Genomic DNA, 25,894 nt, shown 5'->3' with positions numbered 1-25,894 from the left:
TGTAATTAATTGGACACATTTATAATTTGCCTTTAAACCACTATTAAAAGCATTAAGATCCTAAAGGAGACAGAAAAAAACAATAAAAAACGAAAAATAAAACGGAATTCGTAGGGCCCTACATATTTAACTGAAATATAAGAAGGTTATTTTTGCGTCTTGTTCAATATAAAAGCTGTGTGTAAAGTTAAAGTAAGCTTTGTGCTATTCTTTAAAACAAAAACAAAAAAACCTACATAAAACCTTTGTTTTATTTTTTACGTTTTATTTATTTTTATTTTATTATTATTTTTTGTTTTACAATATTGCCTAGCTCTTATAATACAGCAAAATAATAAATTGGTTTAAAACGTTTTGTTATAAATGACAAATACCTTATAAATTAATGTTCATTTCCTGTAAACCAGTTTTAGAGATCATGATCTTGTATCCTACATTATCCTGCATGGAGTTGCAGAGCAGGTTTCTACAAGCATGGAAGTTGAAGGTCAGATGACATATTTCTCTTTTGTAGATCGCTGTTTCTTTCGCTGAGAGGAAATGAGGTGGAAATCCAAATTCTATAGGAGGCTCTGCCTGCATACCATACCACAATTACCACGCCCCCTCCCCCACTGGAGTGGTTTACTGTGTTTACTTTGAACCTTCTGGTTTGAATGTACCAGCGTGGGCTGTTACGTGATGCTATGTAGGGTATAGGACACATTTCTGGTTATACATGAGTAGCACGCGCAGAAGGAATACTCCTACACTTTTTCCCAAAACCTTTAATGTGAAATTTGCACAAAGACCACTTGTTTATTAAGTTGCAGTGAAATACAAGTTAAAAGTTTAATAAAGTCATTCAATCTGTTCACTTTTTTAAGCCCAAATCTGCCAATACAGGTATGACTGCATTTTTATTGGTGAATCACTAATCTGAAAAACATGTGTTTTAAGGACTGATATGACTGATTTTGTAAATAAGAAATTAAATTAAATAATAGAAATACATTTTTAAACGGTCCGAGTTCAAACCTCTAAAACTGTTTACACCAGCCCACAGTTACCAACAATTTGTTCACAAAAGTTAAATCAAAGAATTGTATTCTAAATTACAGTAACCTGTATTTTAATGATTGAATAAAGTCACAGAATTTTTGCAAGAACTATAAATATAGTGTTATGTTAATTTAATATGGGAGATGGACCGATCAGCCTTTGCTAGGCTAAATTAGCTGTTACTGATTGAGGCCCTGGCTTAATTTTATTTTCAGCGGCAGGACTTCTGAAATGTGATGTGGATTGTCACTTAAGAGTAAATGTACTTTACTTTTTGGAGTCAACCTCATTAACAACACTGGAGCTCCAGGCACCAGCTGAAAGAGTCTGTGAATTCCCGTAGTCCAGCTCCACTGTTTAGCTTAGTGTCATTTAGGGTGTTTGCTAGCTCTTTAAGGACTGAATGATGTACTCTTGGGAGAGGTATCCGGTTAGTGATGTTAAAAGTCCATATTTATTACTTATTTAGTAACTTTATACTTGTACTAATTACATAGCTATGTAAATTCTGAACTTCTACAGTACTCTTGAAAAAGTTGTGTTTTTAGGGCATTTGTTTTGACCTCAAGCTAAAATTTATTACACCACTTCCTGTTGGAAAAGAAAATGTAGTTTACTTAATGGACCATAAAAATTGATGCGAACGGCTTCTGTCATAAGGTACAATACAGGTATTGGTGTGACAAATCACTGATTATAAAAATACACAAACAGAATATGTCAAAATAAAAGTCAGTAATGCAAATTAACAAACATATTATGCCAAAAAGTCACTAATTTAACTAAAACTGTAACACAGAATACCTTCAAACTTGTTTGAAAAGCCAGAATTACTGTCTCACATCTTTTATCCCTTCTTTTTTTTTGAGCTTAAAAAACAGGCTCTGTGATGAAAAACTGATGCGATATTTATGCCCAGACTGTGATCAGTTAATTCACATGTAGATTTACTGTCAGGGAAAGAGAGCAGTACTCATTAGTCTTACTTGCCCCCAAGATTTAGAGCATCGCATAGATGCATTTCTACAGTTATAAAAGCTAATTTTGTTAGATAAAAACAATAGTTTGACATCAAATGTATTTACATAAAAAATGATTTGTAATTATATTAAAAGATGTTAAACAAAAAACAAACCAACATAAAAAAACTAAAAGAACATTAAAGGCCTAACAAAAAAAAAGAATTTCATAGGGCCCTACGAGTGTATTCTTATTTGGAATATGTTTGGTTTGCAAGGACAGTGGAATCATTCATTATAGAAGCATAGCTGTGAACAGTTAAACCAGTTAAAATCAACATTGTGGATCTGCTGTTTATTTTTGGTTTAGACATTTTTTAAAGAACAAATTTAATGACATTTTTTAAAGCATATTGGTGAAGGAGGCCTATTGCTCTAGTGAAAATTTTTGGAATACCTTGGAATGCAAAGTGTGTCTTATCAGTCAGCACCTCCTCCTACACTGCTGCACACACTACTGTAGTGAATCAGATACCCGCCCCACCGCTGCACTGACTTGCTGGCTGGGAGTCAAAAAAAAGGAAAGGGTTTTAATTGGCAGACCAGCTGAAGTTACACCACCCACCCACTGATGTGTACAGTGCCGGCCTTTTACTGCCTCGTGTCCGTGAGTGCTGCTGCTCGCCTGACAGCTGAGAATGTGCCAGTGGAAACTCTGCGATAACTTCACTCTGTTTATGTGTGTGTGGGAGGGGGGTGTGAACCAGAAATGAACTGTGACTGTGGCAGGAATGTTTGTACACTAAAAAGAGATTTCTGAGTAGCCTTGGTGTCTCCACTGGCTTGGGTTTTTACATTTTTAAAATCAGGCCCCTTTAAAAGTCCTCGCTGAATAACAGAAAGATGTTCATGCCTCCTCAGATCATCACTGACCCACTAAAAGGGTCATGATGGATGATGTTGCAGGCAAAGGTGTAAAAAGTATCTATATTCATTACTCTGTAGGTAGAAGTATAGATACTAGGGTTTAAAATACTTGTGTAGAAGTTGAAGTATGAACTCTTATCTTTTTACTCTTTAAATAAAAGTAAAAATAAACCAGTACTTTAAATAAAAAGTACTGGTTTTAAATCTGCTTAAAGTATAAAAGTAATAGTAAAGTAAGGAGGAAACACAGGACAAAAGGACAAAAGCTTAGACTGCGCAACAGAGACTTTTCTAAAAAGCCGTAAAAACTTTAATATTAAAATGTTAATGTTGATAATATAATTTGGGATGCACTCGGCTAATCTCTGTTTCAGCTGCATATATGCTGATTGTAAATGAATGTATTTTAGTAGAATGTAAATATATTAAAGAAGCTTAATTGGACTGTAGTTTGTCTGGAGTTCTCTTGAGTCTCTGCACGGATCATCTTCATACTAGGCTACATACGTCTGCTATGTTCTTGCTGGGTGTGTGACGTGACGTGTGAAGGTGGGATTGATTGCATATGAACCAATAGGGAGTCAGAATGGTATACGTTTATACTTCTCTACATCCAATCACATTCAGATTCACTGGATGGAGAGATTTATCTGGATAGGGGTTTTATTAAACAATGAGAAGATGGAATGAAAAAGAGCTGAAATGAAATAGGAGAAACAAGGCTGTTTTTAAAATGTAAGGAGTAGAAAGTTCAGATAATTGTGTGAAAATGTAAGGAGTTGAAGTGAAAAGTTAAAAAAAAAAATTACTACAGTAAAGTAAAGATAATAAAAAATTCTACTTAAGTAACAATACAAAGTGTTTTTCACCACGGCATGTCCAGACCCTTTCACATCTCAGTGTGAACCTGTGCCAGTGGTGGACCAAGCAATGCTTTTGTTTTTTGGCAGTTGCCACCAATGGCCGAATAGAGGACACCAGGGTCTCATCCCAACCAGACTTAGTCTGTTTCTAACAGTTTGTTGAGAAACATGCACACCTGTAGTCCACTGAAGGTCATTCTGTAGGGCTCTGGGAGTGCTCCTCCTCCTAATATAAAGGCCTGTGTTCTGGTATCTCCTCCATGCCGAAAGGGCTGGAGGTACTGCCACAGTGCTACCAGTAGTGACAAGGACACAAACAAAACTTAAATCTAGAGAAGAATCGGTCAGGAAGGTTAAGCGTTTTTCTTTTTGGGGATTGTCTTGCTGTTTTTTTCTCCAGTGCACCTGTTTTCACTTTCATTTGAACGTACACAAGCTAGTGAACTTGATTCACAATCACTTTTGCTTCCTCACTAAACAAGATTTATTATCCCAGAAGTTTAACTGACTTTCTCTTATGCTGTGACAATTATTCCATTCACTTCCGTTCTTCTAGACCACAGGGGAGGAACAAAACAATTGGCTTTGCTTTGCAGACAGGCAGGCAGGTTTCCAGCAAACAAACCAGGATGTGGTTTGCATTGAGGTTTTTCAGTTTTATTTCAGCCATGAGCTTAAACACAGAAAAAATAAATAACATAACATTACATTGTGTGCATATGGAGTGATCGGAGGGTCCACAGACATGACCTGATCTTAGGCATTTACTAAGGATTACTCTGCATTCTGGATTAAAAATACACACAGATCATTGAACCAAAATGAAAAATTAAAAAGTATCATGCTTTTGTATCAGTTTACTCAGTTTACTACCTTTTTAACAAACCGTCTGTATTTCAGCTGGAAGATACGAGCTGTACAGGACTAGTATAGTAATGATAGAGTAGCTAACTTAGTTTTAGTATTTGTTTGTTTAACAAAAGACGGGATTTCTTTCTCTGTGAAAATTCCATTACATGGGATCTACTGTGGCTTTTTTTGGTGTTTATATGGCTTTAATTTAATGCAGTATTGTCAAAATGCTGGGTTGCATGTTGTGGTGTTCAGAATCATGAAGCTCCTGTGTCTCTATTATAAACAGTGGTTTTGAATGAAAGCTAGTATAATTTACCTTTCTCTCTTCTCTCCTCATTCTATCTTTCTTTTTACTTTCCCTCTTGCTTAAAGATAAGTCCTAGATTTGGGTTCAACATATTTTTTAATTAAAAGCCATTTGCAGAGTTGACTAATTGCAATTTAATGACATTTCAGAAAATACTGATGCATCAGCAGTCATTTTTGTCAGCGGCGTGCCTCCACTGCAAAATATAGGCAATGTAACGAACATACTGCTAGGTTGGTGATAAACCAGGACATGTTACTGTGTGAAATTCTTTTTTTTTTTTTTTTTTTTTACACCCGCCATACACAATCACAGCCTACCACAGCCTGACGGTAGCGAATACACTTGTGTTTGTTGCAAGAACACACATTTCTTCACTAGCGCTAACCATTTGAAGCATCAAACATTGATTTTGATTTGCACGTCTTTCTGTTTGTGGTTCTGCAGACATTGTGGTTCTGCACTGGTGAGACATACTCATAGGAGACCTACTTTCACAAGCCTGTGTGGTACAGAAATCACAAATGCAAGCGTGGATTGGGGGGAGGGGGGATTTTCAGGAGGTGCTGATGTGCCCAGTGAAAGTGTTTCAGTTGAATAGATGTATGAGCGTAGGATAAAAAAAAAATACACAAATGATTGTTAAACCTTCAGATGTTGGGAGATAAAAAGCGAATGTACATTAAAAAAAGAAATGGGCCAAAACACTAGACAAAAAGTAATACGTCAAAAGTTGCATAGTTTTTGGGGCATCATCCAGTGTTGTATTTTGCAGTGGCACAGTTATTGTTATTGCGGCTTTAGAATTGTAATAGTTGTCATGAGTTTAAAGAGGTAAATTGAACTAGCTAACATTAAGATGTTTTACAGATGAAAACAACATTTGCAATGTATTGTATAGTAGGGTGTGTTATTTAAGCATTGTCATTGCGATGTGCACATGCGCAGTAGTCACATTGCAGGGCATGCAATTTTACTTAAGACCATTAAATCAAACATGTCATGCTGCAATGTTTTGATTCTTGACTCAAGGTGTAGATACACAGCGTTGTCTCTGTGTTGTTAGAAATTCGGCCTTCAGGAACCAGGTGTCCGATTCAGGAGTCAGGAGACGGCTTCAGAGTTGACTTGAGTTTATTCACGTGCAGACAGAAAATCTACACGGGCACAGCTCAGTCAGTCGATCAGAAGCAATCTAACTAGGGATATTTTGAGGGGGCATTATATACATTGGAATCCTGCTTTGAACACTGCAGGGTGGTTACTTTAATGGGGGGTATGAGGGTCCATGCAGAGACAAATGGTCAGATAAATTAGCATATAGACGATGAGGGTCCCTACAGAGACAAATGGTCAGATAACAATCTGGGTCCCTGCAGAGATGAATGGTCAAGTTTTGTAGCAGACATGATGGAGCCACAATTGGGGGAATAGGAGAGGGTGAAAGAGTTAAAATATAATAGGAGAGGGTGAAAGAGTTAAAGTATAATTTGTTATGGGCAGAATTCTATCAGTGTCTATGTGAGTGACAGGCTGCTGCTGCCTGAGAAGCATGAGAGAGAGGGGGAGCGCAAGGGGGAGGAGCAGCCCCTCAGTCCATTACAATTTTGCGTATATATTTACAGTTACAGCTGAATTCACGCTTTAAATTGCAGAAAAAAACGCTTATTTACCTTTTAAAAAGCCATTTAAATGCTTAATTAAAGGGCTGATTACTGTTGTTTTGAATGCTTGACGCTGACTCTGTATCAGTCCGGACGCAAGACAACGCGCAGGTGTATCGTCGAGAAAAAAAAAAAAAAGAACATTTGCAATGTAAATTTTTTCCAATATCGAGCAGCTTTACTGTATAGCTCACCACAAACTGTAATTTTAAATTAAAGCCATATAGACACCACAAAAAGCCACAATAGATCACAAATGCCATGGTTAATTCAGCTCAGCTAGCATTACTATCCTAGCCCTGTACAGCTCATATCTTTAAGTTGGAAAACCTGCTGTATGTAATGCATGATAAGTGATGCTAAACACTTTCTTTTAATTAAAATTCTTTACATTTATGGGAGTTGAGTTTAAAAATGAAATTGATCTTGACATTTAGCAGCTCTCCCTGACTAAAGGGAGTCGTGTAAAAGGTTGGGGAGGGGTGTGAAATATGGGTCTGCCACCACTACTGAGAAACTATCCTTTGGAAAATGCTGTGCTGCTCTTTTAAAATTGAGTTAAAGAACAGAGAAAGTCAAAGAAATAAAGCCAAGAAGACTAGAATAATTTTGCAGTTGTTGTCATGAGCATCTTAGTTCTTAGGGAAATTTCCACCACTGTAGGTTCATGGAATTTTTCATTGGTTTGTTTTCATAGGTGGGTGCTGTGGATCCGACCAGAAGACCTACACAGTAGGAGGATGGGCCTGGGCATGGTGTCTCCTCACCGACATACAGAAGTAAGGACATTTTGTTAATTCTGCTGTTTCTCACTATTCTTCTGTTTCTCACTATTATTATTACCCTATAAACCACAATGGAATTAGCAGCTATTGGCTCCTCTAAGCAGGTGCCTAGCACTAGAATTAATTCATTTCCATAAAGCAGATTAAGACAGCAATGTGATTTTAGGTCAAGGAAAGGCAAATATAATGTTCATGGACCTTAGAAGACCTCACCACAACATCTAGAATCAACTGTTTTTAAAGATTACTTTTTTTAATCAAGTCCTGTTCACCTATGATAAAAAAAATATATATGTCAAATACTTTTAGATGTAGATAGTCATTATATCAAAGCACATATGTATTTTTACAACATTTTAGCAGCTATTAAATAGTAGCCACTAGTTGATGAAAGTATGAGAGCTGGAGCCTGTTCAGCCCTCCACAGACTGTGTTTACACACACTTCATCAGCTCACTGATCTTCCCACACACACACATACACACACACACACAGTAGTGCTTGGAAAAACAAACACTATTAATATTACTGCAAGGTCTAATAGTGTTCAGCCTTGCTCTAAAAGCTCAGGTATATTAGCTTTTTGTCAGCAATTTTTTGCAGGTGAACTTCAATGAACTTGGACACGCATTATTATTACTACAACACTTATAGTTGACGAATAGCATAATAGCACTGGCTACTTTTGTAACAGTGATCAAAAACACTGATTAGTCAATGTCTAGGTATGAAGTAATACATGAAGATCAATACCATGGAATGTCAATTAGGAGGCTAAAAAGACCACATAACTGTCCTCTGCTTATGTATTTATTTATTTATTTATTTATTTATTAATTTAGCTTGATTTTACAGAACTGAAAGAATATCAATACTTCTTTTAATAGTTCAATCTTTTTAATATTGTTTTTCCTTATTTAAATAGCATTAGAATATATTTTTGATGATACACGCTCTTAAAAAGTTCTTAAATGGTCTGTATGTATATTTCACTGTATTTTGCATATCACAAATGTAACATGTTGCTGTAATATTACTGAAACATTCTTCTACACCATTGCTCTTTGGTTTCCAGTTTCTCTAAATCTCAATCTCTCTAAATGCCTGCTCTGCGTGTGCGCTGCTAACCCGCCTTGCTCTCTGTTCGACTCACCCTTGTCTCTCTCTTGAACGCGTTTGCTGGGATCCTAAGCTTTACTGCTCGGTGAAAGAGGTCTTTGTGGATCACTGTGTTGAAAATTACAGGCTGGAATGTGTTGAAAGTTAGTTGTAGTGGATGGAGAGATGAGGAGGATGGAATGTGTCCTTGGAATTACATAATGTAGGCTACTTGGTGGTAATGATCATGACTGGCAGTGTCTGGCTAGAATTGTCCGTTTAGGAGTTTAGTCTATTCAGGAGACTTTGCATACAACCTACAGACCAGTGCACCATTCTTTAGCTTCCAAAGGCCATTGAAAACTCATGTGATGTGTAACTTGTCATATATCCCCTGACAGTTGGCATGTCCGTGTTTTTAGCACATATTTAGAAAAAAGAACTGAAGAAAATATAGGGTCTCTGAAAACAATACACACTAAACACTGATTTTAGACATGAAACTATGTGCAAATTGGAGCCGTATGATTTTCCAATTGTCAGTAGAGAAATTTATTTGGCATGTGCATTTTTGGGCTTATTGACCAAGTGCAAATCAACACTAAATGACTTTAGATTTTCAAAAGTCAAAGTCAAAGTTCATTTTATATTTAGGCTGAAACCTGATTATAGATGGACTCCTACAGACCCAAAGGTTTCGTGTTACTAAATTGCTGAAGGGCTTGTAAGTGGGTTAAATGGATTATAGCCTAAATCTGATTTTCCACTGTTATTATTGGAATGTAAATGCACTCTGTGTGTTTAATCTCTGATTTAAATCTAAAGTTCTGTGTCCAGTTTCCGCCGGTGTGATTTTAAAAAGAAAAGGAAAAAGAGCAAAACAGTCCAATCATATCAAGTTATTAGGAGTGTAAAGTGGTGTTTTAGAAAGGATGTGACACTGCCACTAAGAAATGTTGCAGACGGCAGGAGTTTCTCGTTCAGATCAGCTGAGAGGAGGAGCAAGTGGTTAGTTTTGAGCGTTTGACGTATCGTGAGGTTCCTCATTGGACTGAATGGAGAGTGTTGGAGAGCTGAGCTTGTTCCTGGTTATGGAGGAGGGAGGCTGTTGAGGCCTGTGTTTAGGGTGTGGCTGAGAGGCCCTTCCTTCCTCCATCTTACTGCCTCAGAAAGCAATCTGCTTAGTGGCTGCTGTTAGTGTCACATTGATCTGATTAGCCGAGATGGAGTGGGGAGGGGGAGCCTTGCTTGGTAGCAGATGTGAAAAGACCAGAGTCTACAGCAGTGGTCTGCAGTGTGTTTCTACCACGGATACAGCTTTGTCTAGTTGAGTTAAGGAGTTTGTCGTTGATCTTTGATAAGAAAAGGTTTAATGTAGGGTTTAATTGTTTAAAATCCACTTGTGCATGTAGTGAATATCCTCAAGATAAATAAAATAAATAAAAGATTTTCTCAGCACTTTCCCAATATTTCAGCATAAGGCTAGAGATATGCTTTCTCTTTACTCAGTTCAATTCAATTCAATTTTATTTATATAGCGCTTTTTACAACAAAGGTTGTCACAAAGCCGCTTTACAGGAAAAACAGGTCCACGCCTCTTATGAGCAGCACCACAGAGATGCCAATTTTATGGTGACACAGTGGCAAGGAAAAACTCCCTTTAAGAGGAAGAAACCTTGGAAGGAACCAAGACTCAGTCCGAGGAACCCATCCTACTCGGGTTGACCCGTTTACTGAGCGTTCATATATGCATAACGGCTGCGTTGTGTATCCTGTGTCTGGTTGGTTTGTTGGTTGTGCGTGTCCTTAGAAATGAACATGATGCGTACACAAGGTGCACTTTAATTTAAGAAATACCAAATTATAAAATCATTTGTTGATATTTGTATAAAATCAATGTGGATAACCATTGACTATGGGAACTACTGCAGTGTTGTACATTTAATTTATTTTTTATACAGAAATTCTGGAAAAAAAACTGTGCTTCCAAAGTTATATAAAATATAATTTGGTATTGTTCTAAATAATGTATGATCATTTGTTGATTTTATAAAAATGTGAATAACCATTGACTATGGGAACTACTGGAGTGTAGTACATTCAAATAATTTTTATTAAACAAAACAAAAACGATAGGGGCAGTGCAGCCACTTAGCGTCAGTAGATGTGTCTAAGCAGCCAAATTTTACATAAGTACAATTCTTCATAAATGCCTGCTGAAAAGAGCGGGTCACACAAAGCATTGCTCTTTTGCGCATGTCAGTTAATGGATAAGGAAATGTTTAGACGAACGTCAGGTGTATAGACCACATTAAAAAGAAGTGTTAACAGCCATTAAAACATTATGATTAGGTGAGAACTGCTGTGTGAACTGTGCCAAACATTTTTGCATTATTGTAAAGAATTTCCTTTATTTTAAGAATAAAGCATGTTTGTTAGTGACATTAAATTATGTTTATTAACAAATAAATTATACAGAAATTCTGAAAAAAATTAACTGTGCTTCTAAAGTTATATAAAATATATATATATATTTTTTAAAAATATATAATCATTTGTTGATTTTATAAAAATGTGAATAACCATTGACTATGGGAACTACTGGACTGGAGTACATTTAAAATGTTATTTATATTTGTTTAAAGTGTTTAAAGATAATTATAAAAGAAAACATGCCATTTATTTAATTAGATATGTCTAAATACACTTAAAAGCTTTCTTTCATAAAAAACAAAAAAAACAAAATGTAGTCCTCTTGTTCTTGACTGAATAACGTCTGCCACAAACATTTTTACATCATGATTGGCTTTTAAAAGCTGGTTTTAATATCTGTTTTAGTCATTTAGTGCCATGGTGGCAGTGCTGACCACAAAAAGCCAGTGATAAGGACCCCAAGGGGGTGATTCCACCAGTGATGGGAGCTGGAAATGTGAAGCAGTTTCAGTGACCTTGATAATGATAAACCACTTTTTACACTCAAATCTCACTCGGATCATTATCTAACAGTAATTTAGGCAGTATTGTTTGCATTTTTCATCATAATTGCCTTACAAGTCTAGGTCAATAGGACATGACCACCTTAGCATGAATTACCAATAGTTCATCATTTCATTTCTGGCGTGTATAAAATACATGACGGACAATGTAATATCATTTTCCTTGTTGTGTTGACAGTATACTTCTTTAAGCACATCAAGGACATCAGTGCTTTAAGAACAATGACCTAGCAGTTTTATTTAAATACAGAAAGTGTAAACTTTTTAAACAGTTTAATTGGATGATGTACAGCCAAAACTGTATAACATTTACAAAACAGCATTTAAATAGCAGTCTTTTCCACTGATGCATGTTGATGCATGTTTTCTGTTACAATACATGGCAATAAAATGTCTTAAAAGTATCATAAAATAAAAAGTATCATAAAATACCATGTTGCCCAGCTGTACCTGTGGCATATTTGTCATTTAAATAACAATAGTGTAGTAGAAATGATCCTCTTTTCTGAGTGTAATTTAGATATCCCTCTGTTCCTCTGTAACATATCAGCTTTTCTTCAATCCAGAGCCCATCTGTTTCATTTCCTCTGCTGGATCACATGCAGGTCAAATGCCACATCAGCTCTAGCCAGAGGCCTGTAGTTGTAATAATACTCTAGGCTGTAGATAAACAAGGCTGCACTGCCCCTGTTAATGATAAAGCTGAGAACAATTTGGTTACACTACCGTTTATGGTCTTAAGAGAGGTTTTTGAGACCACACAGATTGCAGAGCTGCTCATATGTCATAGCAGTAATGCTAGCATCTTTACTGACTAAAGCCTGTTTGCTGTAGAAAAAATTAGGTTTACAGGCACGCTTTCTTAAAGGAAAATTGTATTACATTACATTACATTACATTACATTTTGTCCAAAGCGACTTACAATAGTCAAGTACAAAAATAATAGAAGTTAAAGGTAAAACATTTTTAGATAGGGCTTAAAGGAGGTCGAAGGGAAATAAGGGATAGAGAAGTGAAGGAGGGTGAAGTAGTTAGTGTGTTAGAGGTCTTAAGAGAGTAAGTGCTCTTTGAAGAGCTCTGTCTTCAGGAGTTTCTTAAAGATAGCGAGAGATTTCAGAAATATTTAGGTAAGTTAGTCACTATTTTTTAATTAGGATTTTTAGCTTTTAGCTTTGTTCACCCCATTTAAAGAGGTGTTTAACAGTAATTTACTAAAATAACAGGGAAACAGAAAGTGGTCAGACAAAGGTTCTCTCTTCCTGTGATCTCGTTGGCTGTGGGTAGCCGCTGCTCCTGACTCCTAGTTGCTGACTGGGTCAAATATTTAGCATGCCAAATTTTTGCTTTCAGTAGTTCACACTACAGGACTGAGCGAGTGCCGAGATCCCGATTTGCCGCTGAGCAGATTTTTCTACAGTCTCTCACTCTGAGGTGCACTACCCAAAATAGCCTGTGGGGACCTTTTTTATGGCAGCAGTTAAAGCACTTTTATGCCCTGATGTGTCTAATCACAACCCACCTGTAATCATTTACATATCTTACAGTAGATGTTTGCAGTAATCCAGGCTGCGTTATCTATTTATTTTTTTGGTATATTTCTTTTACTTTGCTTGTTTAGTACAGATTTAGTAACACCTGTCTGGTAAAAAGAAGGATGTGCTGACATGAACTTATCCTGCTGCTTATCAAGCTCTTCAATTCTTCAGACTGCTTTGGAGTACATTGCAGCATGGCCACACTCAATGATGCCCATCTGTGTCTACCGTTTGACAGATGAAAATTAAACTGGTGTTCTAGCGTTGTACCACTAAGCCATGCTTTAGCTGTTTATGGCCTGAAGCTCCTAAAGATTTATTGCTGCATATTTGATGAGGTCTGTCATTGTGGGATGTTTTGTTCCTAGAAATGTCCTCCCTACTTAACTCATACTGTTATGTTGGTCAGCACAGGAATCTTTTAGCTGTTGTTTTCGAGATGGAGAGCCACAGTCTCATCTGAGCATGTGCTGTTATGAACCCTCCTAGTGTTGGAGGCGTTGCTAGTTATGGGATTAGGCAGAAAATGTGGTAAATTTGCAATTCAAAAAGGAGTTTTCAGTGTTGATTGTGAATTTGTACATGTGTAGCTGTTCTGGGCACGCTGTGTTGGTATTTATTTGTTTATTGATTGTTTCAGATAAAAAATTTGGATGTATTGTGAGTGTTCTCAGGATAGTAGTGGTCACGTGAGTTGTAGCATGTTACACCAAATGGAAACCCAAAAGTGATAACATGTAAAGTCACTGAATAGCCTAATGCAGTGGTTTTCAAACTGTGTTATGTGGACCACTGGTGGTATGTGAAGCACACCAAGATGGTACACCACCAAATACATGTTTTGAATGTATCAAAAACAAAAGATTATACAGTTAAAAACACATGGGTACCAGGATATGATCTAAAGCCCTATCCGGATGGGATTCGTTTTTAGGGGGACGTCTGTAAAAAAAAATATTTTACATTTTTACTCAGTAATAAAACTCCTGCATCCAGACTGCAATTGAAAAAACAGGAGGACCAGTGAGTTTTTTGGCTTTCTTGGTCATAGGATATGGCGTTCATTAGCTCCTCCATTTCCACTCGCTGTTGTGTTTATGTGGATTTCCCTGGAAACGTGGAATTACAGTGCATGGCAGACATGGCATGCATGGCAGACAAATAGCTGCTTTATTAAATGCGAAGTGACAAAACTTAGAGATTTCTAAAATTACCGAAGGACCACGGAGTTCAGCGAAAAACAGATAATTCAGCCTGCAATTTTCTCAAAGGACGTCTGAGTAAAAGATGGTCGTTCCAGACGGAAAAAAATTACCCCAGGACCCCCTGAGAAACTAAATCCATCTGGATAGGCCTTATGTCTTAGGAATTTATCTGCTTTCATTGACATATTGTATCTCCAAATGCCATAAACTTCAAAATGAACGCCATTTTGCAGCATTTCTATTGGAATTTGAAGTATACATTTACATTCTATGATTTATTGCGTTTCACATTGACATCAAGATATCCAACAGCGTTCGTATGTTCCTGTGGATGACTTTTAGACTTTTTGTACATAGTCTAAAATGTTTGAGAACCACTGGCCTAGTGGATAAAACACCATCCCATCATAACCCAGTGTTGGATCACTTCAAGACTACAACTAAAACTCTCTTTATTTTTTTACCACTTTAATACACTCTGAATAACAGTGTTACCAACGGTGCAGTAGAAATGGGATTGGTTTGTATGGTTGGTAAATATGTTTCTCGTGTATTAAGTGTAAAAACTGGTATTTTGGAACCATTTATAGTCATATTTTACGATATTTGGAGTGTGTTTCGGGTTGAAATGTTTCTTTAAAAGGTTAGGTTGATGGTGTATCTAGTTGGGGGCTTAGTTTAAAGATTTTTAGGTGCTTTTGACATGCTGTGGCTAATGCAAGCAACATGGCAATACATGTTGGCGAAGTGTGTGTATAGAAGGTTAGTTGGGTAGTATCTCAAACACTGACATATGATGTCATGATGTTTTACGGATTATTGTAAAGGCTTCTGTAGTTGTAGTGCTTCTGCCTTTATTAGATTGACACATCACTTGTTGAATGTTACACAAGTACACATTGCAGTTGCAAGCTAATCTGACTTTTTCTAATATTTGACTCCTAACCCCTTACACCCCACCTCCCAACCCTAAAATGATTCTTTTAATGCTTTGATAATATTGTGCTGTCCTGCCTCTCCTGTTAACTCCTCCCCCTTTCCTGTCCGCCCCCCGCCTGCCCATCTGCCTGCCTGCATAGACTTTCTCTGGAAGTAATGACCATCCTGTGTCGCTGTGAAAATATCGAGACCTCGGAGGGCGTCCCCCTGGACGTGACGGGGGTGGCTCAGGTAATGCAACCCAGGCGAAGCAAGCCAAAAAAAAAAAAAAAAAACTGAACAGACAAACGAAAGCAACTGACTCAGGCCTAACAATGGTGGAGACAGGGACTAACAGGAGAGGCTGCTTTTGGAGATGCGAGTGCTAACTCGAGTGTGTGCTGGTCTGTTCTTTTCTGACCTGTCTTTATATACACACACACACACACAAACATGCACACACGAGTGCATTTTCTCTGTTTGTCTTCTTCTGCAGTGAAGGGGAGAGAGAGTCAGCTGTCACTAACATGCTTTTGGCTTTGGCTACACCGTCATGCAGCGCAGCGAACTGCTGAACGTCCACATGCACTGGCTGAAGGACTTTGCTTGATCAGAATTATATTGGGGTTGAATAAAAAAAAATATATAGATATTTTTGGCAAAAATCCATTGCATTGATTTTCACACTTACAGTTGCTTTACAAAATTAGGGGTGCATGATCATATCGTCTATGTGAATTTTTTGCCTATGTGAATATACAATAAAAATAGAAAAAAGTCCTATAAGTTTAGATATAAATGTAGAAGTATGTCATCCTTCCCAGAAATGCAGTGAATGTAAAATTAGAAGCTATATGGACCCCCAAAATTTTGCATGTTCAATGTGCTTCACAAAACACTGACACATTATCCACATCCATTCTACCATACTTTCCTGAGTTAAAATAAGGTGTTAAAGTCAGCAAATTGATGATTTACCTGTTTATTTTCTGTCATTTCAATTTAAAGGTGAGAACAGTGAGTGATAAAGAATAAATAGTGAGAGAGAAGAATGAGAGAAGGAACAGGAGGGCTGGAGGGGCAAACAAGAGCACATTTACCATAGATAGCTATACTCTTAAATCACTACATTTCCCACAATACCATGCAAATCCAACAGCTTAATGTTTCTTGATGGCACGCATACTTGTGAAATTACATTCTTTACCCTAATAATTAAATAAAGTTCAGTGTATTCTCCTTATGCAACCTGACCCCCGTACATACTTACATGTTTATATTGCATTTAATATTATTGAATCATCAGAAAAAAAAAATCATTACATCCCCAGACCTGGATAAAAATGTAGTAAATAAAAAAAGACACTTTAGCCCAGTTTCGCTAAAACACTCTTGCTCTGCTGAAGTTCAGTAAATACATTATGTAATATCAGTTTTGTCCATTAAAGCAGATATCATGCATCTCTAATAAACACTATTACTTATGATTGGATTGAGAATTCTCTACAAACCTCAGCCCAGATCGTTCAATCAAAGTCTACAGCCAGTGCCCTTGGAGCCTCTGTCTGGAGTGAACGAATGCTTTGTTGTTGTTGTTGTTTTCTGTAAACTCTGTACCACCACATTTCTGTTTTCCAGATTTGTGTTATTTTTGTGTTCCTTTTATCTGTTCTTTTCGTTCTTTCCTTCCTTCTGTCCCCTCCATTTCTTCCCTTAGACCACCATAGCCAAACTTTTTTTTGTTTTGTTCTTCCCTTTCTTTGCGTCTCCCAACAGGATAACCCTAGAGATTATGACCCTGCAGCCCAAGTGTGAGGATGTTGAGACAGCGGAGGGTGTGGCTCTTACAGTCACAGGGGTGGCACAGGTAAATTCATCATACCTCTCCCAGCGCCTCTTCCAGCTCGTCCCGGGATGCTTCAGAACCCGCACCCTTTACCATTCAGCTTTTTTAACCACTATTTCACCCATTTCGACCCCCTACTGTTCCCTTCCTCCACCCTTTCCTGGTTCCTGCCAAAAGACTGCACAGTGCCAAACTTCTGTCATTTAAGTGAAGGTCATTCAGTTTCCCCTTCCCATTGGTCAGCTGGGCACTCCCTCTAGCTTTATGGGTACTGATTCGACAAACACAAAAAAACAAGTTTATTGTCTACAGTCAAGCCAACACACTTTGCATAGCTTGCTGACTAATTCACTTTCAGTTATAGAAATATAGTTATATAATTGAATAAAAACTCATCTAAAAGCATCTAATTTCAAAATCTTGCAATTGAAATGGGTTTCTTAAAGATTAGAACTGTTACAAAAAATCTACAATAAAAACCTAATATCAAAATGCCTTTCCATTTACATAGACAGTATTCAGTTTCCTTCTCAAAACTCACAAACATTATAAAGCCAGTGGATTATTAGGGTACAGATATGCTTGCTGTTAACTACATGTTTGAGGAGGCATGATGGTTGCCTTAATGGTGTATCCTACATTCGTTTGCAGCGTTAGATGTGCACATCCTTTAGAAATGAACGTGACACATGCGCAAGGTGCAGTGCACACCAAACCGCTAGGGGCAGTGCATTAGACTAATGGAAAGTTTTGAGGAGCTGGCAAGAGATTAGCATCATTTTTAAATCTGGAAACATGTAAATTGAAATTGAAGGGAATTCAAGACCGCTACACCCACACATTGTGGAATATTCCCGAAAAACAAAGAGAGGAATGCACCAAATGGGGGATTTGTTAAGCAACTACCGATCACCAGAGACACCTGCCCTCTAATGGAAGCCTCCAGTAATATATAGTAATACGTGTAGCACACAGGCAAATATGTGAACACTTAGTCACAACGCCAAACAGCAAGTTTCTCTACCCTTACTTAAGCAATAACCCATTGGACCTATCTTGTTTGGTCCAGACTTTCAGACTTTTCGTCAAACCATGGTTACGACTAAAAGACCAAAATTTGATCCAATCAAAAGAAATGTTCTTGCTCTAGAACAGTTGCTCTGAACCATGAAACAGTTTGTTTGCAGTGTGAAAACATGTTTCTGAGTAATTTAAAATCTCAGAATCTCACTGAGCTGCCAACGTTCTGCCAACCAATCAGTTTCAGTTATAGTAAGACACAGCCCACGTGATGATGACAGGATCAGGATGTCCCTATTTATTTCATGTGCTCACTAAACATCAGTGCGAAACCAGAACTAACTAATGTATCAAGAAAAATGCTATTTTAATTGACTGTATTGTCAAATCACAACAGAGATTACGTTGAAAAATACTGGATAATTATTTCACACAGTAAAGTGCACTATTTTATTTGATTAAAGGTTCTGAAAGTGATATTTATTCAGAGATATTATGATCTAATTAGCAGGTCTCTAAAAAGAGCTTTTGGATTGAACTATGTTCTTCCATCTACCTCTTTCATTAGTTATCCCAAAATTGTTCCGATCCACAAACCAGAATTTGCTCTAAAAAATATAAAAGACCACCAAGGGCCATGGAAAGGGACTGTCCACATAATCACTGGGTTTTATTTATTTATTGTGCTGTTTTAGTTTGATGTGTTCATTTTGCTTTGTGTTGTTGACGTGCCAAATTGCACAGCAGGGATTTGCTTATTTATTCTATGGGAAGTTTTTCTTTTCCCAACGGACCCCAGCCGTCAGCAGAGACTTGTACTAATTTGTATCTGATTTGACTGAATCCTGAGAGGCCTTTCCTTTAACCATTTCGACCTATTTACTATTGATTTAATTTTTGATCCATTTTTTTTTTAGGAATATACACATTAAAATAATGTAAACAGATTTAAAAATAGAAGGTCCATTTAAGCTCAAATGTATTTAAGTCCACATGGAAAAGCCATGCCACTGGAGATGTGGGTTAGCAGGCCGTGTTTTGACTTCGTCCCTGAGGCAGTGCTGGCTTTTTCTAAATTTGTGCTTGGTTCTTACAGTTTTTTTTTAATGCAAGCCTTTTAGAGTGGTCTGGCCTAAAATTGTTCACTGTAGTGAAACTGTATGGTGATGGGAATCATAGGTTGCAGTTCCTACAAAGAAAATATTTATTTAGGCTCCGTTTTGCCCTAAAACTTCTTGCATGAACTTCTTAAACGTGATTTTAAAGGCCCCAACTCAGGTCCAGATTTAATAGTACAATATGATATGCAATTTCGTCATTAACAATCACCACCACTGTTTACATATTAGTACTCTTGATTATGTTGAGTTTTAAAAATAAGATAAAATATGATAAAATACAACGATTTACTCAAATTTCCCTTTTTTCCCTACATTTGGGCTGTTTTTATAAGGAATAATACATCATGCAGTATCTGTAACTGCATAAACAAGGCTGTTTGAGAGAATGTTCTGTGCTTGGGAAAGTTGTGTGAACTGTTCTAAAGCCTGCCCTTCACATTCACTCACTTTTATCTCCAGCTTTACTGTCTTCAGTGACCCCTTTGTCAGCTGGTGGTCCTCACAATAAGGCCATTGAAACACATTTCTGCCATAACCAAGCCACCGCCTCAAATGCCTACCTCTGATTGGCCGAGAGTAAATGACCCCCTGGCTGTTTCTATAGAAACCAGAGGTCCATGTGCCTGCGTTAAAGGCTTCCTGGAAGTGCTCTAATAGCTGCATTAGGTGCAGGGTTTTCCCGGACGACGACGCTCTGGCCGTAACCTTGTGATGCTAGTTGATTCGGTTTCAAGTGCAGAAGCATTAGTCAGCCAAGCTAGCAGGTTCTCTGGCCAGCACACACACACACACACACACACACACTATATACACAGGTATCATGTTTCAGTGTGTGAAGAGAAAAAAAAAGCATGCAGACATGTTCCAGGCCTGACCAGTCAATACATTGAAGGACCTAATTTTTCCTTAATGGCCCAAAAGTCTTCTATAGCTTCTTAACATATGCAACATATATATGGAGCTTAAAAGCTGGCAATATTTGTATCTGCATTTTGTACATTTAAATACGTTTTACTTTTAATATTACTTAATAAACTTGCAATATTTAATGCTTTAATTTTTTTAATAATAATAATAATAATATTTTGAATTTGCAAGGTGCTGAAAATTGCTTTTGAAAAAATATTTTAAAATACAATTGGATTTTAAATATTAATGTTTTTTTCTGATTTTAAACATTCAGGAGCAAAATGTTATGCTATCCATTCTTTTTTCGATTAAGAAAATTCCTATTCATAAATTAAAATGTTTCAGTATTAAATCTAACAAATTTTAAGTAGGATGTTAGATGGTGTGGTTAGATGGTGCGTTCAATCACTCAATCATAGAATTTGTAAAGCCCGGATGTTTCACCTCTGGCCTGAATTTGGATGTCTGAGTTTTAGTTGTATGAAGTTTTAATTCATTGTTCTGATTTTTGTTTTATCTTAACATTTATGAATCTGAATTTCTAAAATTTCAATATGTATGGATATAAATTTCTATAATATAATATAAAATTTATTAACCTGAATTTCTATAATCTGATTTATGCATCTGATTTTCTAAAATCGGAAAATTATGGATATGAATTTCTAAAATCAGAATAATTATGGATCTGAATGTCTAAAATCGCAAAAATTATGGGTATAAATTTCTAAAATCAGAATAATTATGGATCTGAATGTCTAAAATCGCAAAAATTATGGGTATAAATTTCTAAAATCGTAATATTATGGATCTGAATTTCTATACTCTGAAAATTCATGAGGCTAAAGTTTTATCCTGTTGTATGTATGAATCACATCTATAAATATTTCAGTTTTTTTTTTATCAATTTCATTTAAGTGTACTGAATTCGTATATAAATATGTGCGTCAGCCTTTAAGCTCCGTCTAAACCTGAACAGTAAATGATTACATAATCATGTTCTACCTAAATCCAGTTTCAAAGCAAGGACCAGTAACAGCTATTTAAAAGACCGTAACAACAGAAGCAAAGTCATGGGACTCGCTGTTTTACTGATCATCCCCTTTTTTCATTATTTTTGTGTTTGCCAGTCTCCTCCCTGTCCTTTATTATTATTATTATTTTTCTTTTTTCATATTTGCCCTTTTCTTTTGTCTGAGCATGTCATGGGAATGATTGTGTTTGTATATGGCGAGAGATGGGGGAGTTGTGTTGTCACAGATGCATGCAGCTGTTATCTGTATGTGTGCTTGGCCATTGCTCCCCCTGTAGGCTGTGTTTGGTAGTGTCCTGGCTGAGAGGCTGATTGGACTTGTTGGACAGACAGGAATGAGTGATTGCAGCTGAAACGGAAATGACTCCCTTCAGGATGTTTTTTAAAGAGTAATATGTTACTCAAGTAGCAGTAGGTCCTGTATATGTGTACATATAAGACATATTAAGAACACAAAAGAGTATTTATAATTGTATATAGACACTGGCCAGCCACACCTTCTTGTTTCTACACTCTGTCCATTTTATCAGCTCCACTGAGTATATAGGAGCAGTTTGTAGTTGTATAGTTATAGACTATAGCCAATCCGTTCTCTACATGCTTTATTATACCTCATTCACCCGGTTTTTCATTGGTCAGGATCCAACAGGGCCACCATAGAACATCTATTATTTGAATGGTAGGTCATTATTCTCTGCACTGCAGTAATTACCACTGATTAGCGAGGTGTTAGTGTGTGTTGTGCTGGATCAGATACAGCAGTGCTGCTGGAGTTTTTAAACACTGTGTTTAATCACTCACTGTCCTCCATTTTATTACACACTCTTACCTACAGTAGCTGCTCCACGTTGTGGATAAAGTAAAGTCAGAGACAAAAGCTCTGAATTTATTGCTGCACAGTTTGAGTTGGTCATCTTTTAGTCCTTTAATAATGTGCACAGAACACTGCTGGCTGATATTTCTGGTTGGTAAACTATCCTCAGTCCAGCAGAGACATTGAGGTGTTTAAAAACTCCAGCAGCACTGCTGCATCTGATCCACTTATACCAATACAACATAATTAACACACCACCACTCTGTCAATCTCACCCAAATAATTAAAAACCCCAAATAATAGCCACTTTGTGGTGGTCTATCCTGTGGCGTCCTGACCATTGAAGAACAGGGTGAAAGGAGGATAATAGTAGTTAAGTATGCAGAGAAACATATACAGAAATACAGTCTGTTTTTTTATTTATAGAACTACATAGTGCTCCTATATGCTCAGTGCTGCTTGAACTGAGTGCAGTAGCATGTCTAAATATATATATATAAAATATGTTGCGTTTATGACTGTATTTTATACAGGGAGTCATTCAAGGTTCAGTCTGTCTCACAGTTTTGGTATGGGATGGGCAATATGATCAATATTTAAATAAATTGGTAAATAGTTAATCAGTGTATCATGGGTATATCTGGCATGTGCGCCATAATGAGTCTGGAAAATACATCTAAACTTATGAAAGCTTATACAGAGTAAACAACATTTCATAAGATTATGTTTCATGCCAATATCTGCAGCACAGTGTATCATATTGTTATGAAATAAACCATATCATATTGCCCATTCCCTTTCTTTGTATGCCCACATTCGCACCTTCAGTCTAAAGATTAAGTGCAACGCAGTTCTGACTGCCCACTCTTTCCTCCAGTCACAATAGCATGACTGCACGGCCACCAATCCCAGCTAAGGAAGAAGCATCCCTTTATACGCTGATTGGATGCCAGCAGTTACAATAGGATAAGCTGGTGCCATTTTAGCATTAAAGGGCGGCTTCTGTCATGACCTAGATCACAAAACTCTCTATGTCTCTCTTTCTTTAAAGGACCAGCTCACTCTCTTTCCATTTCACAGCAGTGGGGAGCAAGATGAATTACTGACTGATTACTCTGATCAATGTATATCTATGTTTAGTCACTTGATTTACATAAATGCGTAACCAGTACATACAGTGATGAATGGAGAGGGATAGGCAACTCCTGGCCTTCAGTTTTATACGCTAAATTAAGTTCACACAGTTTTTTCCTCCTCATATAAGAGACAAAGATGTGGTAAATGATGCTAATTTGGGTACATAAGATTACATTAGCTTTGTATGTTTAAGATGTTAAACTTGGTCTGGAGGCAATTGAGCACAGCTTTGTAGCACAAACGATTGTCACAGTATCACAATTTTATGGTTTGTCACTAGGGTATTACAATATCATGATACTTTGCCAACACTGACAATTATATATTCAATACATCACAAAACAGTTCTCTATTTCTACATCCGTGTTACTGAGGAGGATAAAATACTCCTCCTAAATAAGTAAATTATGGATTTATTGGCGTCAGATTCACATAATTTCACAACTATTATACCACAGTTAGTTCCGATCCCTGCAATGTGATTGGCTGAGAGGCGTTCTGTGAGTGCCGTTATCAGCCGGTAATGCACTGTAACCGAAGCTCTCCATGTATTACTCCACCTCATACAGGTAACCTAGTAACAGTACAGTGCTTACAAGCTGAACAGCGCAGCTACAAACAGAGCAGCAATGGAACTATTTAAACTCGCGGAGTGTTTAGAACCAAACATATTGTATTTTCTTGTCCGCTTTAACTCATAATCTTTCTATAAACAGTGATAATGGAACTGTGGTATAATCACAATAATGCATTCGACGTTCGTGATATAACGTGTAACATTGGCACTACCTCTTGTGTATTATTGCTGATAAAGAAGTAGTCTTAGGAAACAAATAGAGCGCCAAAATTTTATTTACAAAATTGTATTGTTCCTGTATCGCAAAAGAAAACTATACAATATATATCACAATATCAATATTTTGTCCCTCCCCTATTTAAGGAGGTTAATGACATTAAAGTTGATCTTTTTTCCAAAATACAGAGTAAAAATGCATTACTTCCTGCAAGTTATAGTTCATTACACTAGTGGTTTTTGGACTGTATTAGCCATGACATGATCCTTCTCCACTTGCACTAAAACATTTCAGAGCTGCTTATTTGTGTTGTTCTTCACAGCATTGGTAAATTGGGTCTGCAGTTCTGATTAGTCAGTATGACAACGTCTGCTAGCTGCCAGATTTCCGTTAGCATTTCCATTTAAAGCACGTAGAAGATGCTCTAGTTCAGAGAGCTTGGCTTTTTAGGCCAGTACTGCCTCGTTCTGAATCAGTTGCAAGGGCATGATGCACAGGAAATGCATGTTATTGATTTTAAAAACATTATGGGCATCTGACACATTTTTCTACAGTTCAGTCATTCTGAACAAAGAAGAATTTTTAAATTATTGCATTTTGCCCTTACAATGGCAATGATGTATCAAAATATTTAATCTTGTTAGGCTGTACTTCCATGATTCTCCAAAATCAACCCTATGAAAACCATTATTATATAGTTTATTACTGTGATACTGTGAAAATGTTCTATATTTGACTAGGTTTCCATGTACTTTTCACTGCTTTCCCAACTCTTCAGATCCAGTGACATTCTCTAAAGTTCTATCTCAAAATCTCCATTTATTCTGCTGTCAGCTGATGGTCCTCACAATGAAGTCCTTTATAGCATGTGGAAATACTTTTGTGCAATTATTAGGCCTCCACCCCACAAATACCCACATCTGATTGGACAAAGCAAAGTGAAGCCCTCTTAGTTTCTAAAAGGATCAAAGAAAAACCTGTTTTAACATGTTTATATTTTAATACTGAAGGCCAGAGTTGTTTATCCCTTTGTGTTACAATAAGATCTTTATTCTGCATGTCTGCTTCTAAAAATTCAGAGTCTTTCTATTTCTGTGTGAAAGGAATTCCATACTGCAGTATGTGAGGAGGGTAAGCTCTGTGTACTTATAGGGAACCCCTAAAGCAGCCCCACTGATTCCTTCTGCAGATCTGGTTTCTGCTAATGCAGAGCAGCTGCCTCTACATGTAAACACAAACACTGAGCCCTGATGAGAGCATTACTGTAGACTGATTCCGGAAATAGCCTTTCATAGTCTGTCGGGAAGAGAACCAATGAAGGAATGACATTTCACTTATGTCAGTTGTGAACACTTCTATTATAGTCCATATGGATGTAACCATGACATCCTGCTTCTGGAATGCAGTGACATTTTAGCCTTTAGCTTGTAGCCTTTACACTCAATAGAGTCTGAATCTACACAAATAAAAGCATGTCTGTGTCTGCACCTCTCTGCTACTACCCAACACTAATAAATGTGTGTGTATATGTGTCCCTGTACGCTCCCAGGTGAAAGTAATGACTGATAAGGAGCTTCTGTCTCTTGCCTGTGAGCAGTTCCTTGGTAAGTCAGTGATTGAAATTAAAGGGGTGGTGCTGCAGACGCTGGAGGGTCATCTCCGCTCCATTCTGGGTAAGTAAGGCCTGAAAATGTTGAAAATCTTTGTTGTTTTTTAGCTGACCATCTGTCTACATTGTTCTCAGTGTTTTAATCCACATCAGCTCTACTAGACTGCCTTACATATGTCACAATTACAGCCTTATTAAATTTGCTTAGATAAAAGCTCCTGCATTTTTCTTGTATTTTATGTTGTTCCTTAAGGTCCAGTTAAACTGTTTTTTTTTATTAGCTCTTTTCTGATTGGTTATCTTGCATGATACCTTATATAGAAGGCATTTTTCTAAGAAATGCACCATCCATCGATCCATCCATTACTGGATGCATCTATTAATCACTGCACACATCCATCTATGTATCCATCACTGTACGCATCCATTGATCCAGCCACCACTGCACGCATCTATC

At 37.1% G+C, this 25,894-nt stretch overlaps 1 protein-coding gene across 3 annotated transcripts in view; it reads left to right on the top strand.

Annotated features, from left to right (window-relative positions):
• flot2a (flotillin 2a) overlaps window positions 1-25,894 on the top strand; it is a 46,195-nt gene that overhangs the window by 6,752 nt on the left and 13,549 nt on the right. Inside the window, exons 2-4 of one of the 3 annotated variants that reach the window (XM_007255837.4) lie at window positions 7,314-7,395; window positions 16,931-17,021; window positions 25,378-25,501. In XM_007255837.4, the coding sequence (XP_007255899.2) occupies window positions 7,314-7,395; window positions 16,931-17,021; window positions 25,378-25,501 (297 nt within the window). Of the gene's footprint in view, window positions 1-7,313; window positions 7,396-15,315; window positions 15,407-16,930; window positions 17,022-25,377; window positions 25,502-25,894 lie in introns of all 3 variants that reach the window. The other 2 variants (XM_007255838.4, XM_049466401.1) reach the window with 2 other exon arrangements.

This window comes from Astyanax mexicanus, chromosome 1 (assembly GCF_023375975.1).
Source record: "Astyanax mexicanus isolate ESR-SI-001 chromosome 1, AstMex3_surface, whole genome shotgun sequence".
NCBI classification, from domain to species: Eukaryota; Metazoa; Chordata; class Actinopteri; order Characiformes; family Acestrorhamphidae; genus Astyanax; species Astyanax mexicanus.
The sequence above is the reverse complement of the archived record's forward strand: the minus strand, read 5'-3'. Positions and strand labels throughout refer to the sequence as shown.